The 17,137-nt window shown below is 40.7% G+C and overlaps 1 protein-coding gene across 1 annotated transcript in view; it reads left to right on the top strand.

Moving 5' to 3' along the window:
- The window catches only part of Il5ra (interleukin 5 receptor subunit alpha), a 43,855-nt gene extending 27,088 nt beyond the window's left edge, over positions 1-16,767 (top strand). The window contains exons 11-13 of the mRNA XM_034512445.2: positions 6,229-6,322; positions 7,322-7,406; positions 11,684-16,767. Of these exons, the coding sequence (XP_034368336.1) occupies positions 6,229-6,322; positions 7,322-7,406; positions 11,684-11,767 (263 nt within the window). The 3' untranslated portion in view covers positions 11,768-16,767. The remainder of the gene's footprint in view (positions 1-6,228; positions 6,323-7,321; positions 7,407-11,683) is intronic.
- The last annotated feature ends 370 nt before the right edge of the window (positions 16,768-17,137 follow it).

The following is a 17,137-nucleotide window of genomic DNA, read 5'->3' as shown; positions in this document are numbered from 1 at the left end:
TAACCGGTACTGTTATCAGGACTTGGCAGATCAGGCTAGTGGATATTGTACAATTTGAGCCACAAATGACTCAGTGTGTGACCATGATAACAGTTACAGTGCTTTTTGTTCCTTTCACAGGACTCAAAGTTTTGCTGTGTGTCTTTGTAACATAGGTATGAACAAATAGACGACATGGTTAATGATTTTTCAATGCCTTTTTTTAGGAGAAGAAAACAACAACAAACAGAATCATACTATGCAGTCCTGACTAACCTGTAACTTGCTATGTTGATCAGTCTGGCCTCTGACTTGCTTTAATCCTCCTGTCTCTGCCTCTCAAATGCTGGTGTGATAGGCACATCTTACTATTCCAATGTGTGCAAATGACTGTTTACAACAGACACAAAATGTCGGGGTCCAGCCTCAACACAGAATCGGAGTTCTCAACTGGAAGCAAGGATATCTGGAAGGCGCAAAATAAATATACACAGACTAGTTTTTGGTACAAACTGACAGGCAATTTTTCAAGGCTTAAAGATTTTCTCTCTTCTCTCTCATTCTCTGCTCTCTCTCTCTCTCTCTCTCTCTCTCTCTCTCTCTCTCTCTCTCTCTCTGTTTGAGGCTGTACACCCTGCATTCTCCTGTGCACTCCACTTTTCTCCTGTTCACTTTTCTTTTCTTGAGTGCTCACACTCCAACACACACACCTCACACACACCACATGCACTCTGCTTTCACTCACACACACACTCTCCATATACACTTCACATTTTCTCGTCACTCACTCTTCACATGCTCTTCTCGTGCTGGGTACATTCACCACACATGCTCTCCACTTGATCCTCACATGCTTGCCACATGCTCTCTCACTTGCTCTCTCACCTTTCTCTTGCCCCCGTCTTTTATTGATACTCCAAAAGCAGGTATAAAAAAAGACACTGTATGATCATCTCCAAATCAAATTGAAAAGAATAATCATGTCCCACAAAGAATGAACAATTACAATTATTCCCCAAAGTGTCAAGCTTTCCCTATTCCCAGGCCTGTAGCCAAAATAATAATAAACATCATTATTTAAACATTAACTTTTAACTTACTATACTTCAGAGCTCACAGCTCCGAGGTCAGCTACTTACATTTTCCTGTGAAGCTCTAATGATAAATGACCTGGGCAAAGCTGCCAGGCAGTGGCCAGAAAGAATCAAGTTAACCCTTATCTTAGTAGTTCTGTTTCTGCACATTGCACACAATGACTCTCCTAAGAGTCCCAGTGTTTTGACTTAGTTTTACTAGTATAAGATTTTATATATTCTACACTTGCTTATCCAATAACCACTCTTAAATGTTGTGCAAAACTTACTTCATAATTTCAATAGATTTTTTTCCTTCCTTGGGATCCCAATGTTGGCTCTATTTCATTTTCTAATAATTTCTTCAAACTCTCTTTACAAGTCAAGCATTAATCTGAAACTACCATTGTGCAGTTATTGCATTGTTTCCAAGATGAGAACACACAGCATGCACCTGGGCCATTAGGACTGTGCTGTGCTGTGCCCTATGCCTCAATTTTTAATTGTTTAAGAATCATTACGTCAAGGAACATCTAGTTTCACAGAATTCACCAGAGCAGAAGGAGAAAGAAGTAAGGAAGTCAGATATAATAGAATAATTATGCACACCAAGGCCAACTGAAAAGCAGTCACACACAAATGAAATCTATACAGCCATTGTCCGGGGCTAAGGTTAGGAGAAATGGGAACAACTGTTTTTTATAAATAGCTCTGCTGGATACTGAGATGTCTCCATCCCAGCCTACTGCTGACAGACCCTGTCATGGTATGCTGTCTCCAGCAACAAAAATGTTTTTAAAAAACCCTTGAGGTTTTAAAGATATTTTCTTAAGAGGGTGTGTATGAGTATGTTTGTGTACATGTGTGTGATGCCTTCAGAGGCCAGAAAGGCCCAGATGACATGACGCCAGAGCCATAAGATGGTTCTATGCATCCTCGTGTGGATGCTGGAAAGCAAACGTCAGACCTCTGCAAGAGCAGTATAAGCTCTTAATTGTTGAACCAGCTCTCTAGCTCTGGCTCAGGATTTTAATAAAGTGCTTCAGTGCCACCTATAGCTTGGGAATGTCAAGGACACTGGACATTTGCAGAGCAGCCAACCCTGCATAGTCATGACCAGTGTTTGGAAGGAATCTTTTGAGTGGCCAGACACAGTGTACACGTTTAATTTCCACATCACCGTGTGAAGAGTAGAACTCGCCCTCCAGAACACAAGCATTGTGAGCTTCGCCTCAAAGTAAACATACCTTGACAGGTAAATTCAATGCAAGAAAGCATGGTCAAATACTGTTGAATGAAGAGGAGGCTTCAAAAATACACCTATGACATAAAACAAGCTTTTACTACAGTAAAATTACACCCAGCCACAAAGGTGATGATGCTCAGGGGGTGGTTCTTGATAACAAAGAAATGCCGAGAGTACACCGAAGTAATTAAACACCTAGAATAGGATGAGTGAAGAACACCTAGAATACACTCCATAAAGAAATGTCAGAATACACAGTGTAAAGCCTGTACACATAGCACACCCTCAGTGTTACAGATGGAGAGGAATGCGCTGGGAACCCTACATTAGATCCTAGGCTTTGTTTCTTGTTGCCCTGACTGACAGAAGTTATCAGTCCTCAGTTGACTTCACTCCCTTTCTCTGTTTTAGTGTTTCTATATCTGTACAGGGATCTCTGGGATTAAATTAATGGTGTACATGGTATGTGGCCACTCAAAATGTACATATAAAATATGTGCAGTGAATAAGTTTTTAGTTCATCCCTGTGAGTGATGACTTTTATATCTTTGTACTCTATAACTTCCAAACTACTGCAGGTGAAAATATACTGCTTTTGTAAAAATTAGTCTTGTTTAAAGGGTGTGTAAGGAAGTGATGATGGCCTGGATAGAATGAATATTACCAGAAAAAAAAAGTTGTTTGGAGTGTGGCAGATTTGCAGGATCCTGTGTTATAACTTGGTTTGAGATGCGACGATCAAAATGTCTGGCTTCACTGCGAGCTGGATCTGGAAGCCAGGTCTCTAGACTAAGCAAGGACAGGTGCAGGAGTCAGAAGCATGAAGCCTTACATTTATGATTGTATGTAGGAATCAGGTATGCTGAGGGTGTGAGGAAGGACCAGGAGCTCTAAAAAAAAAAAAAAATTAGAAATAATCTATGTCTCCAAGGATACAGTGTGGGTCTTGAAAGGACAGAGACTGAACTGAAAAAGCTGGTAAAAGAAGTAATTACTGACTGCTTTCGTTTCTTTTGTTGTTTTGAGACAGCCTCTCACTTCTTTTAGCCCTGGCAAAGGGGTGTCTCTGACTCACCCCACTTCTACCTTGGCCATTCAGATTCTGAGATTACAGCTGGGCAGCCTCATGCCCGGCTGACAACAGGTTTGATGAAATGAAGAACACGAATTTGGTTGTGACTATTCTCAGGCTTGCAAAGTACACAAGTGAGTGTGGTCTGTGGGGATTTTATAGTCTAAACCTAGAGCTACGAGTCAGGGCAGTGTCAGGAAAAAGAACGACTTTGGGGGTTTTATGGAATTAAAATGTGAAGGTCTGACAAACAAACTTGTCAATGCTCAAAGAACAGACTGCGATAAGAAATGGCCAAGGGAGGCACTGCAACGGAGCCTGCTGCAATTTTAAAGGAAGGCAGTGCCATAGAAGAATGGGGTCCTTTCAGTAAAGGGCCATGGCTTCCCTTAACTCAGCTGTGGACAGTTGAATTCAAAATGGAGATTGGCAATGGTCCGATAAGAGTATATTATGTAACATATATGAAAATGGCATAATGAGTCCTATGATTTTTTTTTTAGAAATTAACACACACACACACACACACACACACAAAACATTTTTAAAAGGACCGGCTGGGGATATGCCTCAATTGGTAGAATGCTTGTTTAGGATACAGGAAGCAATGGATTTAATCCCCAGCAGGACATAAAGAAGATGTGGTAGCACACTCAAGAAGTGGAGGCAGGAAGATCAGAAATTCAAGTTCATTCTCCACTACATACTGAGTTTGAAGCCAGTCTAGGAGTACACGAGACCTTGCCACGAATCTTATATTAAAGGAAAAGAAGAGATTTAGGGGAGAGATCAGTAGACATAAAGTTAAGACAGGAATCAAGGGGTCTCTTGGGGTTTTCTAGAAAGACATTTCCAATGACTATAACGGGAGTTTCTGAGGTATGAAAATACAGGAGCCTGAATCATTTTTTCCATTATTTATTCATTTTACATCCTAATTGCTGCCCCCACACATAGTCCCTTCCCCCTTCCCTGTTCCCCTTCTCCTCTGAGAAGGTGTTGGCTCCCCTGGGTATCCCCCAACCATGGCACAGCAAATCCCTGCAGGATTAGGTGGATCCTCTCCCACTGAGGCCAGACAAGGCAGCCCAGTTAGGGGAATGGATTCCACAGACACAGAATCCTGAATCTTTATTCAAGAAACCAGACTGAGCAGTGAGAAAAGACAACATTTGGTGATAGCTAGGGAAGATGGCTGAGCAGGGTTGTAGCTTAGACAAGATAAAGGATTCTATGAACATTTGAAAACAGAAAAGAAGAGATTAAGGAGATTAAAGCTTTGGGAAAGTGGAGAAGAAACCAGACCAAGGACAGGGAAGAGATGAGGAGAGGCAAGAACTGCCAGCATTAAATCCAGACATCTCTCTCCTGTGATAACTGAATAGTGTGTGGGCTTTGAATGACTTGAAGGGTTTTTTTGTTTGTTTGTTTGTTTGTTTTGTTTTTTTTGCCTTGGGATATTAACAAGTGCTCAAAAATCTCCATTTTACGTGCATTTCTTGTTTTATAGAAGAAATCCTGGCAAATGAGGATTGTTTGTTTGTTTGTTTGTTTGTTTTTCGAGACAGGGTTTCTCTGTGTAGCCCTGGCTGTCCTGGAACTCACTCTGTAGACCAGACTGGCCTCAAACTCAGAAATCCACCTGCCTCTGCCTCCCAAGTGCTGGGATTAAAGGCGTGCGCCACCACCGCCCAGCAAACCGAGGATTGTTTTTTAATTGCTTTTTATCCTGGTGTAACATAGTTTGAACCTTGCCACAGTGCATCCCTAGTACAGCTGTCCTCACGTCATGGCCTGAGTCATTATTTGCTTTCTGCAGATCTCCCCTGATGGACTTCAAGCTCCAGGATGGGAGGTGCCAAATGCATTCTCTTAATCACTGAGTCACAGTAACTTGTGTACTTGACAAGAGCCTAACAGATACTTACTAAACGGATGGATGGATGAATGAATGAATGAATGAATAAATAAATAAATCAGCTTTCTCCCTAGGAAAGAGAGCTGACTATAACTCAGGACTTGCTTCTGGTCTGTGAGAGTGAGTCCAGCAGCTGAGCACAAACGGACACTACTTCCACTAGCACCATTTAGCCAGAGACCTTTGATTTTTCAGGACTGCATTCCTGAAATTAAACAGGCAAACAAGCACCTCCCTCTCCCCTCATTCCATCCTGTTTTTCAGAGTCTGATGTAGTCTGTAAAGGTCATAGAAGGGTCTCCTCTATAGGGAATAGGAACACATTAGAGAACAGAGCTATGCAAAACACTTCTTGTGCTGACAATGACAGTATTTTACTTCCTGTTCTGTGAAGTGGGAAACAAGGGGAAGGGGGGCTTTGAGGATAATTACAGCCATACTGTGTTTACTGTAGATTCTGATACTGGCATTAACTATAACTATTTTCTGGTACTTCCTTCACAAGTAAGTTTCATTTCCAAGTAGGTAGATTTCACTATAGAAATAGATTTCACTGTACATGGGTGAGGTTATCGAGTAGCCTTGTGCTTTTGCAGCTTTTCCACTTAACTCTCTGAAGTTCTAAGCACCAGCACCAAGATGGCATAGCATGGGTGTAGGCTCCGAAACACTGGCTGATTGACCGAATTAATCAGGCTTAAATCAGTAATAATTGCAAAGCCCTTAGTGCCATGGTTTTCTTTCCCCTTATAACAACCTTGTGAGGTTGGGTGTCAGCTCCTTTGGCAAATGAGGCATCTGAGGCTCAGTGCTCAGTTGCTCCTCCTTGGCCAGCATCACCTAGTACCTTCAATTCAAATCCAAACCCTCTGAAGTTCCATTCTTTAGTTTATCCTCCTTGATGTTGACTTTGCTTTCTCTCTCTTCTCCCTCGCACCAGGAAAGGAAAGGAAGCCCTGGGTAGAATGGCATCTCATCGTGCTCCCAACAGCCGTCTGCTTCGTCTTATTAATCTTCTCACTCATCTGCAGAGTGTAGGTAACCATTCCATTCCAGGGCTGCATTTCCAGTCTGCCATGCAGCCCTTACACAGGGCTTCTGTTTATCAGGAGAAACTAACATCACGCTGTTTTAGGATGTCTTTACCGGGAGGGGAGAGAGGAGACAAAAATAAAACATGGCATACAGCAACTACACAAGACACAGTCCTCAGCCACCTCAACTCCTCAAATCTGCTGACTATTTTAATTTCTAATGAGGTTTTGGCCACTGTGTTCTTTTCCTTCATGGCTCCCCTTTCTACACTTGCTGGTCTTTTGTCATCTCCTATAAAAAGGTCCAACCAAGTCTGAAGTCACTACACTGCCTTCCCATATAGGCCTCTGTGGTCAGGGGTTGACCTCTGTTTTGTCTTTCAAGTTCTTGGTCCAGTGAGGTAACTGTCCTTAGGTCAAGTGCAAATTCTTTAAAGGCTGCATAGATCTCACATCTCACCTTGTGGACTGCAAGTGGCTACATCTGATTTCCCCCACACCCACCCCTCTCTTTCTATCTATCACTAAGGCAAAGTTCTGTTTAGCCTAAGAATTTACGATGTAACTGCCATATTAAATGGGTGTTACTCATCACCAAGTTATATTTAGATGCTGAGTGTGGGTGATAGGCAGCAGCTCAGAGGGATGGGAAAGAAAAGAGGGAACTGTGAAATTATCACAGCTGAAGGAGGAAAGCTAGAGTGAGCCCGTGACTGAAGAAGCCGAGAGAGAGCTGCTGCTGACCATCTTCAGAGGTCAGGCCTGGCGATGAGCAACAACGTGAACAAATTCTGACTTCCTCTCCCCTGGTGACCTCAGAAGCCACATCCCAGCCTGGTAGCACCCCAAGATCTTCAATGATGACAGTGTTTAGAAATCTTAGCCAACAGAGAATCTAAATTTATAACACAGTCACATGGAACTAATTGTCTCAGTGTTTGAGTAGAAATCTAGGCAAGTGGATTGTTTATGCTCACCCAGCTCCTTCCCTATTGTCAGGTGTCGCCTATGGACCAGGTTGTTTCCACCAGTTCCAGCTCCAAAAAGTAACATGGAAGATCTCCTTGTGGTGACTGAATATGAGGTAATATTAAAAGACATAAAGAGGTGACATCCTAAGTGCCCAGGGATGACTATCAGGTTATCAAGATTCCTCTGTATGTCTATGTATACATTTACCAACTAATACCTGTATGTATGTATGTATGTATGTATGTATGTATGTCTCTCTGTCTTTCCCTCTCTCTCTCTCATATGTGTGTGTGTATGTGTATAAAATTAGCTATAGATATTATTATTGTCTCTACATGTTGGAAAGGTGTTATTCAATGATAAGGCCTCTTACCATTTAAACCTGAATTTTCACTTCATAGACACTATCTTTTAACTGATCTCTGGTAATTCCTCGAAGAATGGGAATCTTAAGCTCCTGTCCTGTACAAAAGAGGAACAGATGAGATCTTGACAAAACAATGTTCTCAGGACGACGGTAGCTCTGTTGTAACATTGACACCATGTAGGCTGAGGTCTAAAATCGATCCCTCCAAGACATTTTGCTTTAATCTTTTGGATTATTACATACGTTTTAGAGCCCACCTATCAGTTTTCTATAAGGGGTAAAAGAGTGGTAAGAGAAGATGGGAGGAATATAGGCAGAGGGAAATTTTTTTCTTTTAAGACAAGATATTACTATGTAGTTCTAACTCAACTAGGACTCACTATGTAGACCAAGCTGACATCAAACTGACAGATCCTTTTGACTGCATCTTGAATTCTGGGATTAAAGGCAGGAAACTGAAAGTCTCTGGTAAATCTGAATTTTTGTGGTTAATTTTGGGGGGTGGGTAGCAATATTCTAATCCTATTGTCAGCCTGTCCATATATTGAGGTCTTTAGTTTCTATTAGCAACATTTCAAGATTTTCTGTATATTTCTGTTATATTGAACTCTATTGACCTTATCTTTCAGTAGATTGGCTACTGAGATAGAGGACAGCAAACTCTTCTGATAAAGACATAATAACCATTTATGGTAGAATATTTTGTTATAGTGTGTCTATGACAAAGTATTAATGAATAAGCATGGCTGTATCTTAAAACTTTATTCACAAAAGGAAATAATAAACCAGATTGTGCTTCATTTACTAACATCTGACTTGGATACAGGAACTTTCCTAATAGACTTAGATCTTTCTTTAACCAATGTTGATGAAGCATCTCATGGCTTGTTATAGAGGAAGACAGAGGTTGAAAAAGTCACCAAAATGGCTAATTTCAGCAAACCCCAAAGTTTGTTTAGATTCCTTTGTAGTTTCAGTTTGGAATGACATATAGACAGTAGGTTACTAAACTACTGAAGTAAAGAATTGATACTGGCCAGAGAGTCATGGTGTCCTGTGTTTGATCCCTGAATTCTTCACTGAAAAACAGCCCACCCATGCTGGCTCACATACGGTTCTTTGGAAAGGAACAAGCCAAGTGTAGATCTACCTCTGTTCATTTAAGTGTGACTGTTCCTCTTTGTTGTCTCAGAGGAAATCAGACTGGAGTCAAAAGTGACACTTCCACCTTTTATCCTGTTCTCTTAATGGGACATTTGAAGACTGATATCTAATTTCCCTATAGACCCTGGAAAGCTTCTGCTAATTTGCTGACACTGGTGAATGAAACTGGTTTAACAGCTTACTTTCTGGGCTTCTGGATTGTTGATAATTAAAATCAAGTCATGTGTGTAGAATAATGACTTGGAGTAGACAAGCTGGTTTCAGAATATGCATAGGATTAATGTCAAGATTGCCTGGCTTCTCAGGGTAACTTACTCTGTGCATCCATTGCAGAGTTTTACATGAAAGATTGTAGAGAAAGGAGATGCAAGAGAGAAACATGAACAGACAATTAAAGACTGAACAAAAAGTAATACTATATGGTGTTACCAGTAGTATGGCCTAAAATTTCAACCTATGATAGAGTGTGAGCAAGTAGAGAGCTGACCACAACTGGACTACAGCCGTGTTGTGTTCCAGCCTGCCTACCCAAATGCAGCAGCTAGCCATTTGTTGGGGGCCGACTTTTAGCAGAAAGCGGCTATCAGCTTTGCAGCCATCTTGAGCCATATACCCTGACATGAGATTTAAATTACAATAGCCTACAACAGCTGAGAACACTCCGATAATCTTGGTTTAGATACCTTGAGATTAAAGGTGTGTGAGATTAAAGGTGTGTGACTTAATAGTACACTTAGAAGTATAGAGATCAGAGTTAGAGACAAGACCTAAGGGCATGATTAAAGGTGTAACTTAGAGGCGTGGCTTAGAAGTGAGACAAATAAAATGCAGAACAGATCAGAATTCAGACATTAGGGAGACACAGCAGAGAGAAGACATTAGGGAGACATCAGACTAGAGAGAGACGAATCTCAGACATTAGGTAGAATCTGACGTCACCCTCGCTCTTGCTGAAGCCGGACCTGCAGACCGGAGCAGCAGCTTGGGCCGGATACAGTGGCCACCCAAACGTGGGTTGGCCCGGGCCTCAACATTTTGCCTGGGCTGCAACATTTATTTTGGCCGCCCCAACTTGGGGCTAGTGCGGTTCCCATTTCCAAGAACCCTGATCCAAGAAAAAGAAGGTCCATTCCTGCCATTGGTACCATGACCACTGAGAAAAACCTTACTAGTGGAGAATAAAGCTATTTTGAGAGCTGATCCTTAATGATGAGGGTAAGGACATGGTTCATGACCCGCTTGCAGATGTCAAAAGCTGTGATATTCAAATCTCTGATGTAAAATTGTGCAGCATTTGCTTAGACTCTACACATTCCATCCCACACTGTAAATCCTCTTAAAATTGCTTCAAATAAGCCCAATGCAAATGCTGTGGGGGTCGCTATTACACTGCCTAGTCTGGGGAATAATAACAAAAACACTTGTCTGAAGCCAAAGATTCAAAACAGTGGGCTTAGGGGCTCACTGTGACTTACACCTCCATACTCCGTAGGAATGCTCAAAATCACAGACCTCAGAAGCCAACAAACGGCCACCCTGGAGCTGTTGCTAAGCACGGTTTTATTTCTTCAGACTTCAACATAGACATTATTTTACAGTATTCAATAGAAAGTTACAATTTTTTTTTAGATCTTACTCTAAGTTTTTAAATTTATTAGAGATGAGTTTTTAGTTGACTTTTAGCAGTAGTAACCAGAGAGATTTCTTCCCCCACATTATGCCCACTATATACTATAAAGTATTTGTGATTCAGAACCATTTATGTTGTGTTTTTCAGATTATTCCTAATATATAACACTTTGTGTGAAATGAAACTCTTGTTGAAAGTGTTCTGGATGAGTACATGAGGGAAAATAAGACAATCTACTATAGGTGATATTTTTAAAATAATTTATAATTATCATTAGCTTTATGTGTTATATCCAAAATTAGATAAAACAAATGCTCCAACTTAGAACCTTTTTATTTTTTGAGACCTGGTCTCACATAGTTTAGATTGGATGTATGGCTGAGTATTATCTTAAATTTCTGCCAGGCAGTGGTGGTGCACGCCTTTAATCCCAGCACTTGGGAGGCAGAGGCAGGCGGATTTCTGAGTTCGAGGCCAGCCTGGTCTACAGAGTGAGTTCCAGGACAGTCAGGACTACACAGAGAAACCCTGTCTCGAAAAACCAAAATCCTGCCTCCACCTCTAACGTGGTGGAATTACTGGGTTTCTGCAGTGATGGGGATCTAACCCAGGGTGTTGTATACACTAGCCTAGCACTGTACTAGCCAAACTACATCTTTAGCCTCAAATTTATATTATTGCAATCAGTGAGTGGGATATTTTGGAAATATTAAAAATAATAACATCAAATTGGAGTGTATCTCAGGAGTAGAATACCTACATAGCATGTACAAGGCTTTGGGGTTAACACCTGAACACCACCACCACCACCACAATCTCCTAAATACAAAAATACTTAAAATATTATATGATGTTATAAAGAAAAAAACTCATATACCTATGCAAGGGCTAGGGTAATATATCTCAATGACAGAAGACCCACAACAACAACAAAAAAATAAAGCTGTGCGTCCCTGTTAATTCATAACAATTGTAAAAGAAAGCTTTACGCTTCAATAAGGGCTGAGGAGATGCAATAGGGTATATCTGGGAAATAAGTTTATAGACACATTTTCTTCTTCCCACTTGACTTTCCTAGTTTCTAAACATACTATTGTTCTTTAAAAGTACTTCAACCCAACTGTAAAAAAAAAAAAAAAGAAAGAAAGAAAGAAAGAAAAGAAACAAAAAAAAATCAAAGATGAAATATTCTTTATAAGACATGTAAAAAGGATCCTTTGTTTTGCAGAAACCTCCAAATGAAACCAAAACTGAAGTTGTACATTGTGTGGAAGAGGTTGGATTTGAAGTCATGGAGAATTCCATGTTTTGATGGTATTGAGACATTCTGAGATGAACTCATACAGGACTCCGTGATAAGAGCAAGGACTGATATTTCTTGGCAAGGAGGTATTTCAAATGACCACTCAGTTTGATTACAAGTCACCAACACATTCAGAAGCATGAGTCATCAATGTGCCATCTCTTAAAATGTGCATACCTCACCCAAACCTCCTCACAGAGCAACAGACTCTTCTGGGCATGGGCCCCTGCTTTCCTATACAGAGCACCACGTTGCCTAGTTATACCAGTGTGTCTTTGCAATTTGCATGACTTACCTTGAACTTTTTGCACAGGAGACAGTTTTTCAAGCTAAGGTCACACTTGCTTACTTTGGGTTAAATTGCCAGTGATAGCACTCAGCTACATTGACAGGAAGAAAAGGGTGGAACTCATCCAGAGTGAACTCAAATATAAGATTGCCTTTCCTGCAGCAAGTGGGAGACACCATTTTATGCTGCTTTTCCCCTTTGAGTCCTAGAATACTTTTCTTCCTAGAACTGTGCCTATGTCTTAAGGCATAGGGTGACACGGATATATCTGGGATAATATGTCCCAGATGTCTCTATGTTTCATAGGCCTGTTCAAGGAAACATCTAAGCCAAAGTAAGTTTAAAAACATGCACTAAGTCATCATGCCTGGGGTTGAGGAGATGTCTCAGTTGATAAAGCATGAGGGCCTGAGATTGATCAACCAGCATCAAGGAAAAATAACAACAAACACAACAACGATGACAAAAATAGTGCAAGCAGCACATGCCTATAATTGTAGAGTTGGGAAACCAAGACAAGAGGCTCCATGGGAGTTGTTGGCCAACCAGTTTAGCCAAATAGGTTGTTTCTAGGTTCACTGAGAGATATAGTTTTAAAAATTTAAGGTGGACAGTGACTGGGGAGAACCCCTGATACTGACCTTTGCCCTACATATACATACACATGCACACATGCAAACATACACACTAAAGACATCATTCCCTATTGAGAGAGAAGACAGGAGCTTGTTCAAGGATTACATTTGTCAAGGCTTCTAGGCACTCTGGAAATGAATTGAGAAAGACATTGAACTTAATTCTGCTATGGAAGTGATTGCTGGACCTAAAATTTACTTCCCACAGTGATGTTTGATGAAAGAGCCTTTATGACAACTTATTGGTCAACTAGTGCTTAGTCAACCCTAATCTCTTAAATTAGAGTTTCTTATAGGCCATTTCATATTAACAATGGTACAGAAATGTATTCACTAAATATCTTCAGATGAAGCTATATTTATAGGTATATTTTATGGGCAATGGGCTGAATATAGAAGCAAACACAACTATGTGTTCGGAAGAGGAATAATGAGTGACAGAAGGAACCCTAATGGTGTTGATTTTGCATATAGCCCTGAAGAGCTTGAGACAATGGAAAAAAGACAAAGGCATTGAAAATCCACACCATGGCCCACTTTTTATACACTTTATAGAGCTGCTGGAGTCAGTTTTCATAATCTGGGTGAGATGCACAGGGAGTTCCAAGTATCCCTTCCATGGCTTTTATGCAGTAGCATATAACCATCCACCATTCTGTGCTCAGTATGAAAGGTACAACAGTCATGGACAACTGCCAATATTGGATCATTTCTGAAGGGTCAGAGCACCATACCAGATTCTCACTGTCTCTCTGCTCTTTACAAGTTGTACTGTGTCACAGTCATATGTATTACTGCTCCCCCTTATATATGATAGACTAAATGAGGATGAGGAAGGCCAACTTCTAGAAAAGGGTAATGAGCTGAATATCAGACTCAGAGGAGCTCAGTAACACAGAGGAGACTATCACATAAAAGTTCAAGTTGGCTTTAGGAGTCAGACTAGGAAGTTGAGGCTAACGGAAGTGTTGCTACAAGACACAAAGTGTTTATTTGATCAACTAACTGACCAAGAATCTATGAAAATAGTACTAAGAACTCTCTATAGTGGACACTGGTCTGACTTAGCAGGTCTGGGGTGGAGTCAAGAATTTGCAAGATCAGCAAATCTCAAGTAGGCTTCTGCTGTAGGTCTATATACCACATTTTGATAAATTATTAGGAACATCACAACTTGAAAGCTGCCTGATGAAAGAATAAGAGATGGGAATGACCAACCCCAAGCATTCTCTGTCTCTAGTCTTGCAAACAAAGCATAGAGACACCATTTTGGACACCTACCTCTACCTAAGACATTGGACCAGAAGAGAGAGCAGGAGAGCTGCCCCCATACAAGGTTTATTTTATGTGTATAGTTCCCTCTTCAGAGTTGCCTCCCTAGACCTAGAAGCCAGCACTCCTCTGGGCTTCACAGATCTCCTGACCTCATCCCTGGCTGGTGCCGTCATCTAATTCTGGTGCATGTATAAGAAGCAATACAAATAGTTCATGTGGCCACATCAACATGTTGTGGACTTATTTTTCCTGATTCTTGAGTTGTGACAATCATTCTTTGGAAATATATAGCCAACATTATCTCTTCTATGAAGGGATCACAATCAGTTGTTCCAACATATCTCTGGGGTCTCATTGTGAACCTGTGTACTAGAAGATGTAGCCAACTGTTTATCTGCTTCTCTGCTTGACCATATGCCTCAGGAGTGCTAACACTGCATGTATGAGTTGCAGGGTCTAGAACAGTACCTAACTTTTAAGAATTACATATGGTTACAGGATTGGAGAGATGATGACCCAAGGTTAAGAGCACTGATTGTTATTCTAGAGGATATGGGTTTGATTTCCAGCACTTGGATGGTGGCTCACAACTCAGGTCCCAGGGGATCTGATGGACTCTTAGATAGCTGGCCTTTGCTACTTTGTGGGTTCTTTCTTTCACCCTTCTCCATCTGTTTTCATCCCCCTGTTCAATTCTCTAATACTAGATTAAGGGAAGAAAGGTTAGAGAGGAAGGAAAGGATATCACTGATTAAAATCAGAGGTTGGAAAGCAGTGACGTTATCCTTAGACTACTGCCTGCTGAGTAGGGCCATTGAGTTCCTTGATGCAAGTTTGATCTTCACTGTCAGGATATCTAATTTTTTCTTGTTCTTATTTCTTTTTTGCGTATGACTACTTAACAAACTGTAACCAATGGCAGACAACAGCCCACCACCATCATCACCAACAACCATAACTACCACAACTATCACCACCCCCACCCCCACTATGATCATCACCACTGCCAACCAACCAACCAACCAACCAACCAACCAACCAACCAACACTAACACTCAGGGCCCTAGCATTTACATACACTCAAGACCTCAGACTTCCAAATGTCACACAATGGCAGAAGTATCTTCAGCTGGCAAATCTTGTCTCCTACCCTCACTCCCAACCATAGAATGAGGCAAATCATAGTCAGCTGCTGAATACCCATATCCCACACCTGTCATTAAAAAAACTCTTATAGTTTTGTATTTTTTAAAAGAAATCAAAAATCCAAATTTTTCAGACAGTATCTCTCACTGAACCTACACTTTTATGGCTTTGGTGGGCATTGGCATAGAAGTGGTACACAGAGATACATTTTAGAACACTAATACACATAACATTTAAAAAATTATGGTTAGTGAACCAGCTAATGGTCTCTTAGCCCAGGCACAGCACTTTGCATATATTTTAAAATTAAACTCCATTCAGCAGAGATCATCAAGACTTTCAATGGCATAGAAAGAAAGGTAGGTGTCTAATAGGAGTGTAATTCAAAGTACCTGGAGATACCTTGTGGATGTTAGAAGCTGAGGTTGCAGTACTGAGTCTCATGAACATAGGACAGGGACCCACCTTCCTCCTAGGTCCTGCACAGCCACAGCATATGGACAAACAGTGGTTCTCCAAGATATTCTTTATAATGAAGAGCTTATTCAAACCATTTTTTTTTTTTTAGTACTTGGAATTCACTGAGAGTGATAGAAGGAGAGTTTGAGGAGACTGGGGTAGGGGATGAAGCTTACGTCTGCAACAGCCAAACCACCTGAGCCTTATTGAACTGCTTTGGGTCTCAGTTATTTATACTGGCTGGGGAAGAAGCCACTTGGGCGAAGAACATCCTGCTTAAAAATCCATATGTGTTGTATGTGTCAGGGCCATATTTTGATGAAATTCATAAACTGTAGGTGCTAATTTGTTAAAGAAGAAGTAGATTGCTGGTGAGAACAGAGAACTATAAACAACTTTTGATGGCTGGGGAAAGGTGATGAGCCTGCTTGGAACAGGATCTAGCCTCAGGATTCTTGTGACAAAAAGCTACGGAACTGCTCCTGCTTTCAAGTCCCACACATAGAGTTCCAGGATACAAAATTTTCAAAAGGCTTTCTTTTAGAATTCTGTATTGAGTTAAACGACAATTTCTATTTTCTTCAGCGTTGTTAGGGAGTAGATGTGAATGTAAATGTGGTTCAAGATGGAAACCCTTTAACATAAAGGATTTATCTATTTAATCAAGAGAGGTGCAGTTCTGATTTTCCTGAGTAGACATTTACCCCATCTGTTATAATCATCTCTCATGGAGCATTTGTAGAAGCCTCTGAAGTGAATTTCTAACCTCCAGGATTTCCTGTCCCTTAAAGGCATATTTTTCTGTACTCTGTCCAAAATCCTAAAAGAGTACTTCTCTAAATCAAAGCTCATCGCATCGAGAAGTCCATTGTTACCTGGTGTCTCCAGCAAACCCGCACAAAACCCAACCTCTAGTCTTCTTCTTTTCCTCATGACTGCTTAGGTTTTCTCCAGTGGAAAAAACCTTCTCATTCTTTTTACCATCTTGTAAAACCTGCATCTTCCAAGATTGATGTCTTTGACACATTCAAATTGCTCTTCAATTTCCCATTTGATTGATGTTTGTCAGATGCCGTCTGTGTAATACATACACCAATCAACTATGTTTTTTAAAATTTATTTTGTAAGTACCCTGAGGTCAAGAAAGGTTCTTTATGTACTTTTATTTACATAGGCCCTTGGTAGGGTCTATGAGTACTGGCTTAGCTGAGCAAGACAGAAGAAATGGAAGCATCCAACAGATAATTAGAACTCTAATTCAGACGCACAGAAGCGACCGTCAAATAGTGTAATAGCAATTCGCAGTTGGTGTCACTCATTTGATCTGCAGACATCCAGCTGCTGGCACCCCTGCATGTGCACATGCAAACTGTAGCACTCAGAAGTGTCTGAGCACTGAGTGCTTCCCCCAGCTTTGCAAGCCATTTGGTAATTAACATATATATCAGAAACACAAAGTAGCCCAGGTGTGTTACGTTGAAAATTTAATATGCTTTTATTTTCCACTAGAAAGTGTGTCATTAATTTCATTTCTTTTATTCAAACTGAAAGCAAAGATTGGTCTCTAGCAGGTGA

This window comes from Arvicanthis niloticus, chromosome 9 (assembly GCF_011762505.2).
Source record: "Arvicanthis niloticus isolate mArvNil1 chromosome 9, mArvNil1.pat.X, whole genome shotgun sequence".
In the NCBI taxonomy this organism is placed as follows: domain Eukaryota; kingdom Metazoa; phylum Chordata; class Mammalia; order Rodentia; family Muridae; genus Arvicanthis; species Arvicanthis niloticus.
This window is presented reverse-complemented; position numbering and strand designations above follow the sequence as displayed.